The 14295-nt window shown below is 56.0% G+C and overlaps 7 protein-coding genes across 7 annotated transcripts; 5 read left to right on the forward strand and 2 right to left on the reverse strand.

The window, feature by feature from the left end:
- The first annotated feature begins 147 nt into the window (after positions 1-147).
- On the forward strand, positions 148-998 carry SCHCODRAFT_02616071 (uncharacterized protein). Its single transcript, XM_050344738.1, has 3 exons — positions 148-321; positions 373-629; positions 686-998. The coding sequence occupies exons 1-2, from the start codon at positions 196-198 to the stop codon at positions 601-603; spliced, it is 357 nt and encodes a 118-aa protein (XP_050201788.1). The 5' UTR covers positions 148-195; the 3' UTR covers positions 604-629; positions 686-998.
- SCHCODRAFT_02201031 (uncharacterized protein) lies at positions 967-2416 on the reverse strand. Its single transcript, XM_050342057.1, has 3 exons — positions 2252-2416; positions 1143-2194; positions 967-1085 (listed from the first exon to the last, which is right to left on the reverse strand). The coding sequence occupies exon 2, from the start codon at positions 2160-2162 to the stop codon at positions 1146-1148; it is 1017 nt and encodes a 338-aa protein (XP_050201789.1). The 5' UTR covers positions 2163-2194; positions 2252-2416; the 3' UTR covers positions 967-1085; positions 1143-1145.
- Positions 2263-3811, forward strand: SCHCODRAFT_02616073 (uncharacterized protein). Its single transcript, XM_003033923.2, has one exon. The coding sequence runs from the start codon at positions 2665-2667 to the stop codon at positions 3685-3687; it is 1023 nt and encodes a 340-aa protein (XP_003033969.1). The 5' UTR covers positions 2263-2664; the 3' UTR covers positions 3688-3811.
- A 1065-nt stretch (positions 3812-4876) lies between these two features.
- SCHCODRAFT_02570047 (uncharacterized protein) lies at positions 4877-7144 on the forward strand. The gene is made up of 7 exons (XM_003033924.2): positions 4877-5897; positions 5971-6074; positions 6124-6191; positions 6351-6383; positions 6463-6601; positions 6731-6954; positions 7017-7144. The coding sequence occupies exons 1-6, from the start codon at positions 5059-5061 to the stop codon at positions 6886-6888; spliced, it is 1341 nt and encodes a 446-aa protein (XP_003033970.1). The 5' UTR covers positions 4877-5058; the 3' UTR covers positions 6889-6954; positions 7017-7144.
- Positions 7145-7853: 709 nt separating this feature from the next.
- Positions 7854-8354, forward strand: SCHCODRAFT_02664641 (uncharacterized protein; the record flags this gene model as incomplete). The annotated part of the gene is made up of 2 exons (XM_003033925.2): positions 7854-7923; positions 7975-8354. 2 exons carry the CDS (start codon positions 7854-7856, stop codon positions 8352-8354), a joined length of 450 nt encoding a protein of 149 aa, XP_003033971.1.
- A 470-nt stretch (positions 8355-8824) lies between these two features.
- On the forward strand, positions 8825-11376 carry SCHCODRAFT_02616087 (peptidase S28). The gene is made up of 11 exons (XM_003033926.2): positions 8825-8857; positions 8925-9348; positions 9408-9498; positions 9549-9706; positions 9764-9842; positions 9890-10302; positions 10353-10388; positions 10436-10537; positions 10596-10791; positions 10844-10930; positions 10984-11376. Exons 2-11 carry the CDS (start codon positions 9010-9012, stop codon positions 11121-11123), a joined length of 1641 nt encoding a protein of 546 aa, XP_003033972.1. The 5' UTR covers positions 8825-8857; positions 8925-9009; the 3' UTR covers positions 11124-11376.
- Positions 11341-13912, reverse strand: SCHCODRAFT_02201121 (uncharacterized protein). Its single transcript, XM_050342058.1, has 6 exons — positions 13489-13912; positions 12995-13438; positions 12706-12942; positions 11826-12647; positions 11600-11772; positions 11341-11548 (listed from the first exon to the last, which is right to left on the reverse strand). The coding sequence occupies exons 1-6, from the start codon at positions 13867-13869 to the stop codon at positions 11455-11457; spliced, it is 2151 nt and encodes a 716-aa protein (XP_050201790.1). The 5' UTR covers positions 13870-13912; the 3' UTR covers positions 11341-11454.
- Positions 13913-14295: the final 383 nt, after the last annotated feature.

Consider the following 14295-nt stretch of genomic DNA (forward strand, 5'->3'; position numbering starts at 1 on the left):
GCGGGGCAGAGGCGCCCGACTTCTCGAAGGCGGCGATCCGGTCGCGCAGGGAGCCAACCTTACGAGGCGGAGGATCAGACATGATGGTTCAGGACGAGAATGTTATCTTCCAAAGATCAGTAGAGGCGCTCGACACCGTGGCCGGCGATGAGCACGCGCGTCGCACCGCGAGGCAACAGTTGACGTCCGTTTGGCATGTCGGTGATCGGGCCGGATCTCCGGCAGTGTGTCGATCGGTGCTTCCCTGATCTCTCGAACTTCACGACTTGTTCAGAGCCGCTATCCGCCATGGGGAAGAGCGCCAAGATGTGCAAGCGGGTCGTGCGCATCTCTTTCACTGGTTACTGGACGCAAAACTGACCTTACGCATAGAAAAAGACCGCTTCCTCTGTTTCACAGGTAGCCGCACAGAAGCCTAGCGCCGCTCCCCCCTCTGCCGCCGTGCAGCAATCTAAGAAGAAGGCAAACCTCAAGCAAAAAGCACAGCAGAGAGGGAAGCATGCTGATGGACCCGTACTTGGAGGCGCCGACTATGTGGACCTCATGATGGGCAGTAGGAAGAAGGCGAAGGAGCAGGCTGCAAAATTACCTCCGCCTGAGTGATGGATCGTCCCAATACCCTTTTTCTCGTGAGTCTCGCCCGTTGTTTTGAACTCGCACATTCTCACCTCACCTCTTCTTACAGCTGATTCTATGCAGGACACTGTCCGATTCTGGCGCGCCGTGTTCTGTTTGCTCCAGCAGTGATCAGCGACAAGTGACAACTCCCTTCCGGCCCATCGTTCGTCATCGGTCCTTGCGCTTACCTCTTCAAAAGGACCAAGCTCTCATGCGAACGACGTGACACAGTAGTGGCAACATACCTATGCCCTCCATTGCGATACCCAACCGATATTGTGACGGCTGTTCAGTGACTTCAGTTCACAATCTTCTGGTCGCCTTCTGATTGACATCACATCATGAGGTTTATTGTCATGAATGTACATTCTTATCCTTCCCCCTCGTGCCAGCGGCCGTTAGGCCCGCGAAGTCCTCGATCAGCGGCATTTATCCACCGTTGCCACAAATGCGATCGTAAGTATGAACTGTCGAACAAATCAGCATGCCAGATCATCAACACGGTAGCATGAGGGAAGCCCTACCGCTCATTCAAGATCAATATGCATGACATAAGGGAGGCACCTTCGACATGTAGGACTCCCTTCGCCCGCTTCCGCCGCTGGAGGCGCGACAAATAGGTTAGGACAAACAGGATGCCCATGGCGTTCGCACATATGGCAGCGAACGAGACGGGTATATGTGTGGCGTTGTCCAGGAAGACAACGATAGGGCAGCTCGTGCTGCGCGCAGATGGTGACAGACCTCGAAGAGGTGAGTATACGCGGAGGGGCTCGATTGAAGTAGCTCATGATGAGCTGGGCGATGTCGGCGTCGTCGATGCGACTGACATCAGGCGGCATGCCCACGACAACTGCATCACAGCAGACGGACGACCACTCTTCGTAGTCCTCTGCGGATAGGGGACCAAATCTGTAGAAATTGTCTTGGCCGGTGTAAAGCTCAAAAATGGTCAAGGCAAGCGCATGGTAATCCTCGGCGAGAGTAAGCGGCTCTGGATTGAACCCATGTCGGAGCATCCGCCTCTGAGAGATAAACTCCGCGGTCGCCTGAGTGGCCACGTATCCATCGCCGACGCGCGATGCACAGTCAAAGTCTATGAAGCGGAGAAAACCATTCGCGCAACGAACCAAGTTCTGGCACTTCAGGTCACCGTGGACGATATCTTTCTGATGAAGACGCTCGACAAGGTCGCAAAGCTCGTGTATAATGGCAAGGCGCTCGTCCTTTGTAGCGATGGAGGCGGGGTCGAGGGGAGTCTCTAGGGGCATCACGTACCCCACCATCGCGCCGTCGTCGAACACACGGCCCACGATGGGGACGGCACAGTCCTCAGCCTGTATGCATATCTGCATCTGGCGGAGAACGTCTTCTTGAGGCACAGGGTCGTACCAATATTTGAGCGCATATGCTCCGTCGTCGGTTTTGAGCGACTTGACTGTGCGCGTTACCCCTAGCATGAGCGCTTGCATGATACCAGGCTCCAAAGACTTGAGCTCGATATCGGTCGTCCAAGATCCAAAAGGCGCATTGACTTCTGGCATGTTGGTTCCAGGCGTGCAAAACGAGATGGAGGCTGGAAGCAAGTTAGCGTGAGAAGATGACCGGCGCCTATTTTGATTGCGTGACGCACCTTGCTCAGGACTCTCACTCTGGCGGCTCTCGAATCACCGTGCTGCAGCTGCCTATATACCCCAGTAAGCGCTGAACTGCACAGCTTATGCAGAGCGCCCAAAGAGAGCGCCAGGCGCTAAAGGCATACCCGAGTCTTCGCCGTAAAGCGGTTCGACATTCGAATTTCAGAACGATGTGAAGGTTCGCAGCGCTTATTCGACCGTGTATGCGTCGATGTGGATGCTGACACCTCATGGCATGTGCGTGGCGTAGGACCATACATACAACCAATCCGAGGTTGGCGGAGGATGCTTCCCGCCGGATTGCGCTGTGTGGCACATAAGGCAGCGCTTGGGGCAATATTACTGGCGCCCTCTACCAGCGCACTCATCTCTTTAAACGCTCTTCCGACGACCTCGCACACGACTAGGCATGCAAGACCCTGCCGCACCTTTTGGCTCGTGGGATGTCGACCTCGACATTCTCGTAGTCCAGGAGTCGAACAGCTGGACGCCACTGCACTTGAACAGTCGGCGCCACGTCATGACGCACCAGACAGAGTCGGGCACGTACGCGGTGAAGTGGTGGTACACTGGCGAAGAGGATGCCGACGTGTTGCGCCAGCTCTGTGTGGGCCTTCAGGCCGGCGACTGCGTTGTTCCCCCCGTTGGGCGAGTCTTCGAAAAAGACACCATCATCGGATACGTGATGCGCCAGGAAACGACGTTCGATCCTCGTCTGATTACCTCCAAGGATGACCGCTACTTCGCTATCCGTGAGGTCTGCGACCTCGTGAGCCGTCTTCACGCGAAGGGGATTGTCCATGGCGACGTGAAGCGCATGAACCTCGTACGCTGTGCCGATGGCGCCCTTCGTTTCATCGATCTCGAGTGCATGTCCGTGGTCGGCGACGGTTTTGTGGCTTCTGTCGCTACCGACCAATACATCTCGCAGCAGCGGCAGTTTCGCCACGGTCATAATCCCGAAGCTTTATCCTTTGACGAAGATTACCACTCCCTCGCCCTGCTCATTTTCGAGATCTCCACCAGGCACGATGACTTCTACGGCTTTGGCCTAACCTCCTCGGAGAATCTGGAGGATTGGTCGACTGCCTGTACTGACGTCTCACTGGCGGGCATGCCGCCGGATGTCAGCCAGATTGACGACCCGGAGATCGCCCAGCTCATCATGAGCTATTTCAACCGAGGACCGCCGCGTATACTATCCTTGGATAATACGGAGACCATCTGCGTGCTGCATGAACTGCCCCTGCGCTGCATGCCCGGAGCCCGCCACACTTACACGCGCCTTGTTCAGTGCTTGACCTGTTCCGACGGCGCCCGGACATCACCTTGTCCCAGACTCTTCGTTGCGCCACCTGCAACTGAGGAAGAGAAAGGCAGTCCTGCATGCGTTCAATGCCTTCCTCATATCAAACATACCGGACTCGACTAGCAAGGGAATAGACGTTCACGATTTTTATATTTACTAGCGATTGACGTGTTGCTCCTGTAGTAGATATCGCAGAATTAAAGGAAAACAGCGGTATAGTCCACTGCAATCCTGATCATTTACCCCCATGATTCTCCTGACTTCTCGGGAATTGACGAGGCGAGCACAGAAGATGGACCTGCAGCTTACACCTTATATCAACATGAGAGCGGATGGTCGGAGTAGGAAGGACAGACTGGCGCACCTGTTCAAGCTCTATAGATCTGTTGTCTGTTTGGCGTTACGTCGGTACAGAAAGGACAATTGAACCCGGTCCTCCCTGATTTGACATCCGACGGTAGCACAGGGTAGTACGGGCACCTGTCCCTCGTGGTGGCGCACCACTGGCCGTTGGGGCCACCACAGCAGAAATCTTGATAAAACATGTGTTTCGGCCTCGCCCTGCAATTTTTGTAAGCGCGGATGGAGGTGCAGCACATTTTCTGTATCATGGAATTATTGTGAAGCCCTTGAAGATGTGCATGGCGTACCGCAAGTTGAGGAGAGCTCTCGAGAAGAAATTCTTGTGCAGGAGCTCGTGGAGGGGTAAAACCGCCGGGGAGCGCTGATAAAAGCAAAGAAAGCGGCAATTTATTGCGAGTATAGTGTGGCGTACGCTACAGTTGACGCCATTGCTAAACGCGCGTTAAACGAGAACGCGCCTTCCGAGTCAGCGCCAAAGTTGGGGTTCTGACTGCCAGTAGGCCAAGCAGTGTCCACCCTCTTGTCAAAAGTTTACACAAGCGCTGCGCGCTTGATAATTATCAGCAGAGCTCACATCTGGCATCAGCCAGGATGAGCGAGCGTAGTTCGTCGCGGCCATAAAATCTGGTCGCACGTGCGCAAGCGGCATCCTCCGAATGGTCTGTGATCCGCGAAGGTCGTGAGTCCCACCGACTCCGCAGACGACACGAAGGTGCTTGAGCGCCCGAGCGCTCGAGCGTCTATCGATCCTGGGCCGCGTATGGCATGGCGTCGAATGAGGCCCCCAGGCTATGTCGACTACACCGAGTAGACTCGGTGGATGTTCACTACGGTACCCATCCCCATGATCTCAATTTCACTGATATGCATGGATCGACGCCCATGGACACACAGAGAGTCAGACTCCAGCGGTCGAACTATGTTGCTGATCACGGCATCCGATTACTTGGGCGCCTTCCCCCTTCACCTTCATAGGCGCTGGGCGTCAATGGTCATCGAACATTTTCACTGCGTCGCCACACTTCACACCTGAGGCGCCGACTCGCCCTCACATAACTAGCTCGATCACAACAGCTTTCCGTCCACAGCTTTCTTCTGACGCCCACCTCGTCCTGCACCCACTCAGTCGTCATGCAAGATACTGACTCTCCGTTCGGCTCCTGGCCCATGGACGTCGACATGCTGTCCTTCGAGACGCACGAACTGACCGCACTCCTACTTGGCGTGGACCGTCAGGTGCTATCATTCGAGCGAGACTCCAATGCCTACGTTGTCAAGCTCTGGTATGATGCTTTGGAGGAGGCGGACGTTCCGCGTCAACTCCGCATATGCCAACTTGCTGGGGATTGCGTAGTGCCCATCGTCGGCCGCGCCTATAGGCATGGCGTTCTCATTGGCTATGTCATGCGACGAGAAACCCCACTCGACCTCTCCCCTACATCTTCCAAGGACGAGCGCGTTGCCGTGATCCGTCAGGTCTGCGAACTAGTCGACCGTCTTCACTCCCGTAACATGGTCCATGGCGATCTCAAGCGCCTGAATATCATGCGCTGCTCCGATGGCGCTTTCCGCTTCATCGACCTCGAATGCATGTCCGTCGTCGGGGATGGTTTCGTGGCACAAGTTGCGACCGCCCAGTACATGTCGCAAAGGCGTAGCCTTCGTCCCGACTCGGATCGCGAGCCGCTGTCGTTCAGCGAGGACTACCACTCCCTCGCGCTTCTCATTTTCGAACTCTACACTGGCCGCGACGACTTCTACAGCATCGGGCCGACGTCCACTGAAGACCAGATAATATGGACTGATGTTTGCTGCGATGCCGCAAACATAGGCATGCCTCCAGACGTCCGTCGCATCGACGACCCGATGGTTGCGCAGCTGGTCATGGGCTACTTCCACCGAGGGCCGGACCGGCATCTCACCCTAGACAGCACTCTGCTTATTTGCGTGCAGCATGAGATGCCCTTCTGGTGCGTGCGCGGCGTACAGCACACATATACACGCATAGTACGTTGTTATGCATGCCGCGATTCTGAGCGGCAGTCGACATGCCCAAATCTTTATGCGGCTCCGCGTGCTCCTCGCACTACGAGCAGTCCCGCCTGCACGACGTGCTTGCCGTTCATTACGCATGCTGGTCTTCGATGGTATGTTGGATGAATAGTCTTTACCCACGATTCTGACTGTATTCCAGAGGCACATTTTCTTCGCTTATTCTTGTGCGGTACCAATTCCTGTCAGTACCGGGGAACGCATCCACAAAGGTTTGCCGTCGGTATACTGTAGAATGAGTTCACTATCATATTCGGGACTCCAATGCTATTGAAACACAGTATATCTCGCGCCTCCTTCATACACGGTGACCCGTATCTTTTACGCGGACGATAAATCGACGAAGTTACAACTGCACTAAGCACTCCCAGGCTGCATTTCCCGCAAGGCATAGCCCGCTAGATGTGAGTGGTATCACCATTCGGTCAAGTCTGTTTATCTGTTACTCTCATCAGGCTTCTTCGAGCTATGTAGCAGTGACAGCTGAGCTTCTGGTCTCCCTCTTGCCGCGAGACGCCCACTTCTGTTGTAGACAGTTCTCAATTCCATCGAGTGGAGTCACGATTGCACACCCTGCCGACACTGCCGCCCACAGAGCAAGCGCCGACATGGCAAGATATAAGTGCGTGCCTGAACGCCCACTGAAGCTCTCAAGCCCCAACCTGCTCTACACTCACGCCCTATACTCTAGTCGTTCCTCAAATGTGCGCTCGTTTTCTGTTTACTTGGCGCGCTAACCGAGAGGATCCAGATGTGCTGGACCTCCCTTCGAGCTTTCTCAAATTGCACGGCGGGCCGCAACAAGCATTCGTACTACGAGGATATACGCTGCCGGGAGAGAGGTGGTCAATGGTGCCCTCGCCAGAGCGCCACAGTCCCTCATTATCCGCTCTTACCATCGAACGTTAAGTCTGCGAATAATTTGGACTGCCCTACGTGCTGTGGCACGAGATACCACACTAATTATCATTTCTGGTGAGTAAAGGGTATTTCTATTGTCCCTGCTTTATATGGGTTTTACTACCGCTCCCTCGCAGATCCAGTAATTCACTGCACCGCGAGAACCACGTCCTCATCTACCACGGCGGGCTAATGGGTGCGACATCATCAAGCTTTGATAGATATTCTATACTCCACCCTTCTTGATTTGCATTGTCTGCTCGCTCATTACCGGGATATCGAGGTCAAGGTCACGGTTGTTTTGGTGTCACGGGTATTTCGTCACAGGCGGACACGTGCACAACACTCGAGCTTGCTTCCAGCCCTCATTGTGAAACTCACCCACTAACCCAGTGCTCGTTGACAACGGCGAGAGCGGTCACTCGGCTGAATTTGCTCCGTGGCTAGTTCCTTGTTATGACGGAAGACTTTCTGCCGATGATGTTAACAGGGAATATGCGGGTCCTGCTTTGACGCGCTTGCCTTGGAGAAATCCAAACCCGTTTGCAGAGAATGCATCGTGCATGAATGAAGAGGGTCCCCTATGGCATCAGATCTCCACCTGCACGGCCACTAGAACCCGAAAGGTACGCGCCTTCCTCCTTGACACAGTGCAGCAGAGTTCTTTTTTTCATTTCACGACGAACACCTTGAATTGGTGGGCGCTGAACTTGGAGACGAGCGAGGTGCTAGAGGCCCTCATAGCGGTGTTCAGAGACCTACCGCTCTACGCATCCACTCAACCTGGCCGTGAAGACCGTGTTGATCTATCCAGAGTTCTCGACGGTCTACATTCATGCACTGCCACGCCCCAGCTTAGCGGCTAGCATGACCGTAATTCAGGAACATCCATGCCCATATAAGCTCGCGACCACTCCCTGTGACCCAGATACTACAAGCAACTACCTTCAAGCTCATCCCCATCGTCACCAACAATGTTCTCTAAGGTTGCTCTCCTCGCTTCCGCCCTCTTCTTCGGTGGCGCGGTCGCCTACAACGGGATTGGTACATCTTGACTGTCGAATACGGCACAAAACGATGCTCACAATCTTCCAGCGTACCCCTACAACCCGGACGGCGCAACTTTTGAGTGTGGACAGGCCGTACAGAACGACGCCAACGTCGTCTTTGTGTCTGCCGCGCGCTTCGACGCGGCGCGTTGCGGTAAGGAGATCCAGGCGACCAGTGTGTATCACTCTCCTTTGACCCCGTCTCGGGACTACGCTCCTCCCTGTGTCCCCCCGAGCTTCGTCGCTGACAGCTACCCAGACCCAGGCGGCCTTGGTGACACCATCTATCCGACGCTCGCCGGTGTCGTTCGGTGCAGCAACTGCACGGAGAACGATATTCAACTCACCCAAGCTCCGTATCAGGCCCTGACGAAGCGGCTGCCCAGCCAGCCCTACACCACCGTTGTTTGGGGCAACTGGAACTGAGGGAAGGTGTTGACAAGCAATATGGGGTGCCAACGGTTGAGTTGAATCGGGTTAATTGGTCTTCGATATTTTCTGTCTAATGCGAGGGTTGATGAGCCGTCTTGCATCACCATCGTTCCAATGCTCCTCTGGATGGTGTTTCCGCTGCTGATCATGCGCGTCCCCTTCATCTCTATGGCGCAGCGCTCGATTATCTCTGCACACAATTCGTTCACTGATGACAGCACCTTCAGGTGACTTGTCGCTCAGCGTCTTCGTGCTGTGCATGAGCGCTTGAGCAATGAGTTTGAGGACCCAGAGGCGATGGGGAATTGCCCGTGGGTACCGGTATGCACGGATCAGTTTCTTTCTTGCCGACTCACTGCCAAGTTTAGTATCAATACCCGCTGTATGGAACCCACGAAGACATTCGGCATGTCGTCCCTTCCACACAACACTACACGCGCTCTCTGCCCGATGCAGATGGTATGGACCCATCTGACCTGGCTGTTACATACGTTCTGGTCAGAGATTGCATCATTTCCCCAAGTTTTCGACGAGATCTTCAACTGATTGAACGCCTTCGAGCAGCATGGCGCCGCGCGCTTCTGATAACCCGCTATATAAGACCCGGATCGCAGAACGCGGTCAGGTCCTACCCTCCCAGTGACCAGCCATGCTCCCGCCGCTGTTATCTGCGCTGGGCTTGACCATCGCGGTCGCCGCCGCCGGGATTGCTGACGCGCGCTCCACGAATGGTGGTTTCCGGAAGGGACTTGGGTTTCGGGAGGCACACCTTCGCAAGCTGAACGCCGCGGTAAAGGGTATACACGAACCTCCGGCGCGTCGGCAGTACGATGAGTTCCCTGAACAATGGTTTGAACAGCCGCTCGACCACTTCAATAACGAGACCGGAGACACGTTCCTGCAGCGCTATTGGTTTAGCAAGAGGCACTACACACCTGGCTCTGGCGGTCCTGTCATCGTCCTCGACGGAGGCGAGACTAGCGGAGAGGTGAGTTACGGCCTCAGCTCGTCATTTGTGAATTTGCATAACTGACGATGCCGAAATAGGGCCGTCTACCCTTCCTCGACACTGGGATAGTCGAGATACTGACCCGTGCCACTGGCGGCGTTGGCGTCATCCTCGAACATCGCTACTATGGTCAGCCAATTTCATTGTACGTCGGCGATGACTTGAACTCACGGTCGCAGGCGAGACCCAGCCAGTGCAAAACCTCACAACTGATTCGCTCCGCTTTCTCAACAACGACCAAAGCGCCGCTGACAGTGCCTATTTCATGGCTAATGTCAAGTTCGATGGCATTGACGAAGACCTCACTGCTCCCGGCACGCCGTGGATTTATTACGGAGTACGTACTTTCCGCGACTTGCTCCAAATTGCCCTCAGATGCTTATGCCGTACAAAGGGCTCCTACGCAGGCGCTCGCTCCGCGCACATGCGGGTACTATACCCAGATCTGGTCTACGGAGCGATAGCGTCCAGTGGTAAGGCCCATTCTCGCATGTTGTACGCCCATGCTCACCCTTAACAGGCGTCACGCACGCCATCATTGAGGACTGGGAGTATATGGAGACCATCCGCAAGGCCGCGCCCGCCAACTGCTCCCTCGGCCTCGAGAACTCCATCCAGACAATCGACGACATCCTCACCGAGGGCGGCTCGGCAGCAGACGACCTCAAGGCGCTATTTGGGCTCGCAGGTCTTGAACACAACGACGATTTTGGCAATGTGTTGCGCAACCCGGTCTTCAATTGGCAGTCCAAGTGCTGGAACGATGAATGCGGCGACGATTCGTTCGATCAGTTCTGCGAGGCGCTGACCAAGGCGCCGAACAACAGCGCAGTCGCTGATGCAGCTTATGGGGACCCTCGTAGGTCGGTGAACGTCACCGACAGCTTGGCGGTGGACTATGTTCTCCAGAACTATGCCAACTTCATTAATCAGGTTTGTCTCTCTTAATGAAGGCTGGCGGTATGTTCTGATGATTGCTCCAGACGTATGCGGCTGGATGCGCAGGCCACGTCGAGGAGGTGAGTCGTCTTCTATTTCCGTGCATCCATATCCTCACCTCTCGCAGTGCTTTGGATCTTACAACGACACCGACTACCAGGGTACTGGTTTAGACCAGGACTGGCGTCTCTGGCAATTCCAGGTCTGCACACAATGGGGCTTCTTCAATGTATGCTGGATTGAGATCCGCCGCTTGATTCCCGGTCACTCAACTCGCTGTCCCTTAGGTCCCCCCTCCCGACCTCGACCAGCCTCGCATCATCTCGTCCTTCATCAGCCTCGAGTCAGAGTCCAAAATCTGCAAGCAGGCCTACCCGCCTGGCGAGCACTTTACTGTGCCCGCCGAGCCCAACATCACCGCCGTCAACGCGCTTGGAGGCTATGACATCGCAGCTGACCGGCTCGCCATCATCGACGGGGAAGGTAAGGACTCACCTGCATCCGTCTTGGCTGACTTAACTGACCTTCTTCGTAGTTGATCCCTGGCGCCCCGACACGCCTCACTCTCTGGACGCGAAGCCTCGCGACGACACGACTATTAGGCCTTTCAAGCTCATTCCAGGTGCGTGCGTAGCCTTGATGCCTTGTATACCCAGCTCACGCGAACTTGCGCAGGGGCCGTACATCACTACGACGAGTATGGCCTCGCCGACCTCTCGCAGGAGCCGCCCGAAATTCAGCAAATCCACGAAGAGATGATTGCCTTCGTCACGGAATGGCTGAAGGAGTGGAACCAGACCAAGAGCACGTTGTAAGGCCTAAGGCCCAAGGCTTAGTTCGCTGGCAGACGCGCGTAGCAGACCTAGCTCCGTCCGCGTTTGTCCGTCGTTCGTTTCTTGCCCTCGTTCAGGCTGTATAGTAGCAACGTCGACGCTGTGTCGTAGGGGAATACAGTACAAGCCTTCTGATATCTACAGGGCGAAGTCCATGCACCCGCGCCATAGGACGCGGGCGGATAAGTATACAGCTATATAGAGGTAAGGTATATCATCATAGCAATTGTGAAGCACAGCACAGCATAAATCGTGAGTAGGGTGATTCGAGCAAGAGCGTCAAGCCACATCGAATGGCCGTATGAACAGTAGGTTATGTGCACCCATCGTACTTGGAGTTGCGAGGGAAGTTGTAACCGGCCTCGGACCAGGTCGTTGCGTTGATATTATCGTAAGCGGATCCGTGACTGGGAAGGAAGGTGAGCTTGACAATCTCATCGTCATATGCAAAGACCCACTTGTCGATGTAGTCCGCCGTCGGTCGGTTTGGCGGACTGCAGGTCACGCCATCTTTCAGCCCTTCGCGCTGGTAGACGCGCACATAGTCAACAAGCATCTGCGCAGGGAACTTCATATGCTCGAAGTCCTGCTGCTGGAAGCTTGGCGCCATGCCCAAGTTGATGATCATATACTGCGCCGTGCGTTAACACAGCCATCCATCGCAATACAAGCAAACGCACTCACCATCGGCTCCTCAGAGATGAGTCGCGGACCCATGTCTATGCTCGAGTCGCCCCCGATCGTCTCCGACGTGATCTTCCAGGTCTCTTTCCCGTCGAGATACCACGTTATGTATCCCTCGTCACGGTTGTCCGGGTTGCTCCACCACTCGACGCCGTACGTCGTGTACGAGCCGCTGTACCCGCTGTCCGGGATGTATGTCAGTGCGGACACCGCCTGCTGCCACTGCCCGCCCTTGTACGTGTTGTACTCCGTGACGCTCTCATCGTATATCGTCGTCGCGGACGAGTCGTTGTCGAACTGGTACTCGCGGTTGAAGGGCGCGATTTGATACGACTGCGACGCCTGCCCGCGCCAGACGTCGACGTCGACCTGCGCCTCAAGTAGATCGATTTCGGGCACGCCGCGCCCGTAGCTGACGTCGGGTCCTGGGTGGTCGCTGCCGGGGCAGGTGCAGGCAGACAGGCGCTGACCCGGGAGGAAGCTGAGAGGGCCACCGGAGTCGCTGGCCGTGGAGACATCGGGCGAGCCGTTCTTGTCGGTCTGGTTTGGGAACGTGCCCGCGTCACATGAGTCGTACGTGTACGGCCAGTTCCCCTCCGTCGTCGCTCCATATCCCGCGCGGCCGAGATTGCCCATCGTCCACGCGCCGGGCCAGAAACCGGGCGTCTCGGGGCTCCCGGGCAGGCTGATGCGCATCTCGATGTACCCCGTGGTGAAGCAGACCTTGTTCCACGACTGCAGCATGCCGCTCACGAAGTTCAAGTCGTTCTTCTCCTCTTCAGTCATCGTGATCACGAGGTTGCCGTCGCGCGTGGTAATGGCCTGTGGCGCGGTGAGCTGGCGATCGAGACGGATATAGGTGGGGAGTGAGGGTACGGACCTTGGGGTCATACCACTCGATGTCACCGGTGGGCCAGTAGTGCAGGTCCACGGCCTCCCAGTATGGGTCATCGCCTGGGTTGAAGGTCCGGTCGTTCTGGTTGAACTCGTCGCTGAACACGAGGTTGTATTTCTTCCCATCCGAGCCGGTGCGCTCTGTAGCGTCGTCGGGCGTGTCGCCGTCAATGAGGAGCTTCATGTGAAGGTCCGGTACCTGCCCACTGCCGTTTATACCGCCCTATGAAAGGTTGTTAGACGAGCGTGCATGCAAGTGCCAGTGCGCCACACACCAGGTTGTATCCGCTATAGGACACCTGGGGGTGGCCGAACTCGTAATACATCGGGTAGCCCAGAAAAAGCATGAGCAGGCCGCAGACGAGGATAACGAGCGCGGTGAGATTGACCCATCCGCGTCCGGAGAACAGCGTGAAGTCAAAATACTCCCGTCGCGCATCGGGGTTATGCAACGCGTCGTCGATCTCGGGATCTTTTTCCCAAAGGTACTGGGGAACGGTGTTGGTGGTCATTGGTGCTGCAATCACGGTCGGGGGAACTGCAGCAGCAACGGGAGGAGCGGCAGCAGCAGCCGTTGTCGGGGGTTTCTCTCGTAGTTGGGGTGGGGGTGCTTCCCCTGCGTAGCCGTTCGTAAAGCGCGAGCTGGTGTGCCCATTCGCGTAGCCATTTGCGTAACCGTTCGTGTAGCCGTACTTCCGTTGCGGCTCTGGTGGTGCGTACTGCAATTCTCACTCAGCATGTAACTATATCCCAATGAATGACCACGTACTGCATACGGGCCATATCCTCCCCCAATCGCGCCCGTCGCTACACCTTGCGCAATGGTTCCCCTCCCGTTCGTCGCTCTGTAAGCACTGCTCGCAGACGGTGTGCGCGCGTGCGTCGGTGCTCTCTCGTACTGGTGTGTATGTGATCGTGAACTCGTAGCTGGTTGTGATCGTGAGCTCGAAGGCTGCGCCCGGGAGCTAGTAGGTTGCGTTCGTGAACTAGAAGTATGCTGTGCTCGTGAACTCGTAGTCTGTCGTGGTGGGCTCGTCGTTGGTACTGCGCCATAGTCGGGCGTCCTGCGCGATGAGCGCTCCCGCTCCCGCTCTCGCTCGCGGTCGCGGTCGCGGTCTCGTCGCTGGCCTGAGTGGTGGCGGGAGGACATGATGGAGGAGATCAACTCTGGAGTGACGTCCAATCAACACGCGCATGCGGCGCGGGGAACTCAAGCCAGGGCTCGATGGCTGTGCCGGCGCTTATTTCTCGGTGATGCCCGATGCAAGTTCAACTTCGACTCGGGCGCAAGTCGTCCGGCTCTTCTCTCTGGCTTCAGCGGTGTGCCGACAAAATATAGGCGGAATCTCTTGCGTACATGGGCCACATCCTTCCAGCGGGCTTGTAAGCCGTTGACATGGCGGCCGTGCTGAAATGACTGCACGTGTACAGCGCGCGCAGTCCTGAGGGCTATACGTACGGCAACCCTCGGTGCAACCGAGGTACATGAGTATGTCTGCTAATTGCGACAGTGTATACAGCTCTAGTCATCCAAACATCTCAAGGGACCCGTGAAGAACGGAGGTCCATGTACTCG

Source organism: Schizophyllum commune, assembly GCF_000143185.2.
Source record: "Schizophyllum commune H4-8 unplaced genomic scaffold SCHCOscaffold_3, whole genome shotgun sequence".
Taxonomy (NCBI): domain Eukaryota; kingdom Fungi; phylum Basidiomycota; class Agaricomycetes; order Agaricales; family Schizophyllaceae; genus Schizophyllum; species Schizophyllum commune.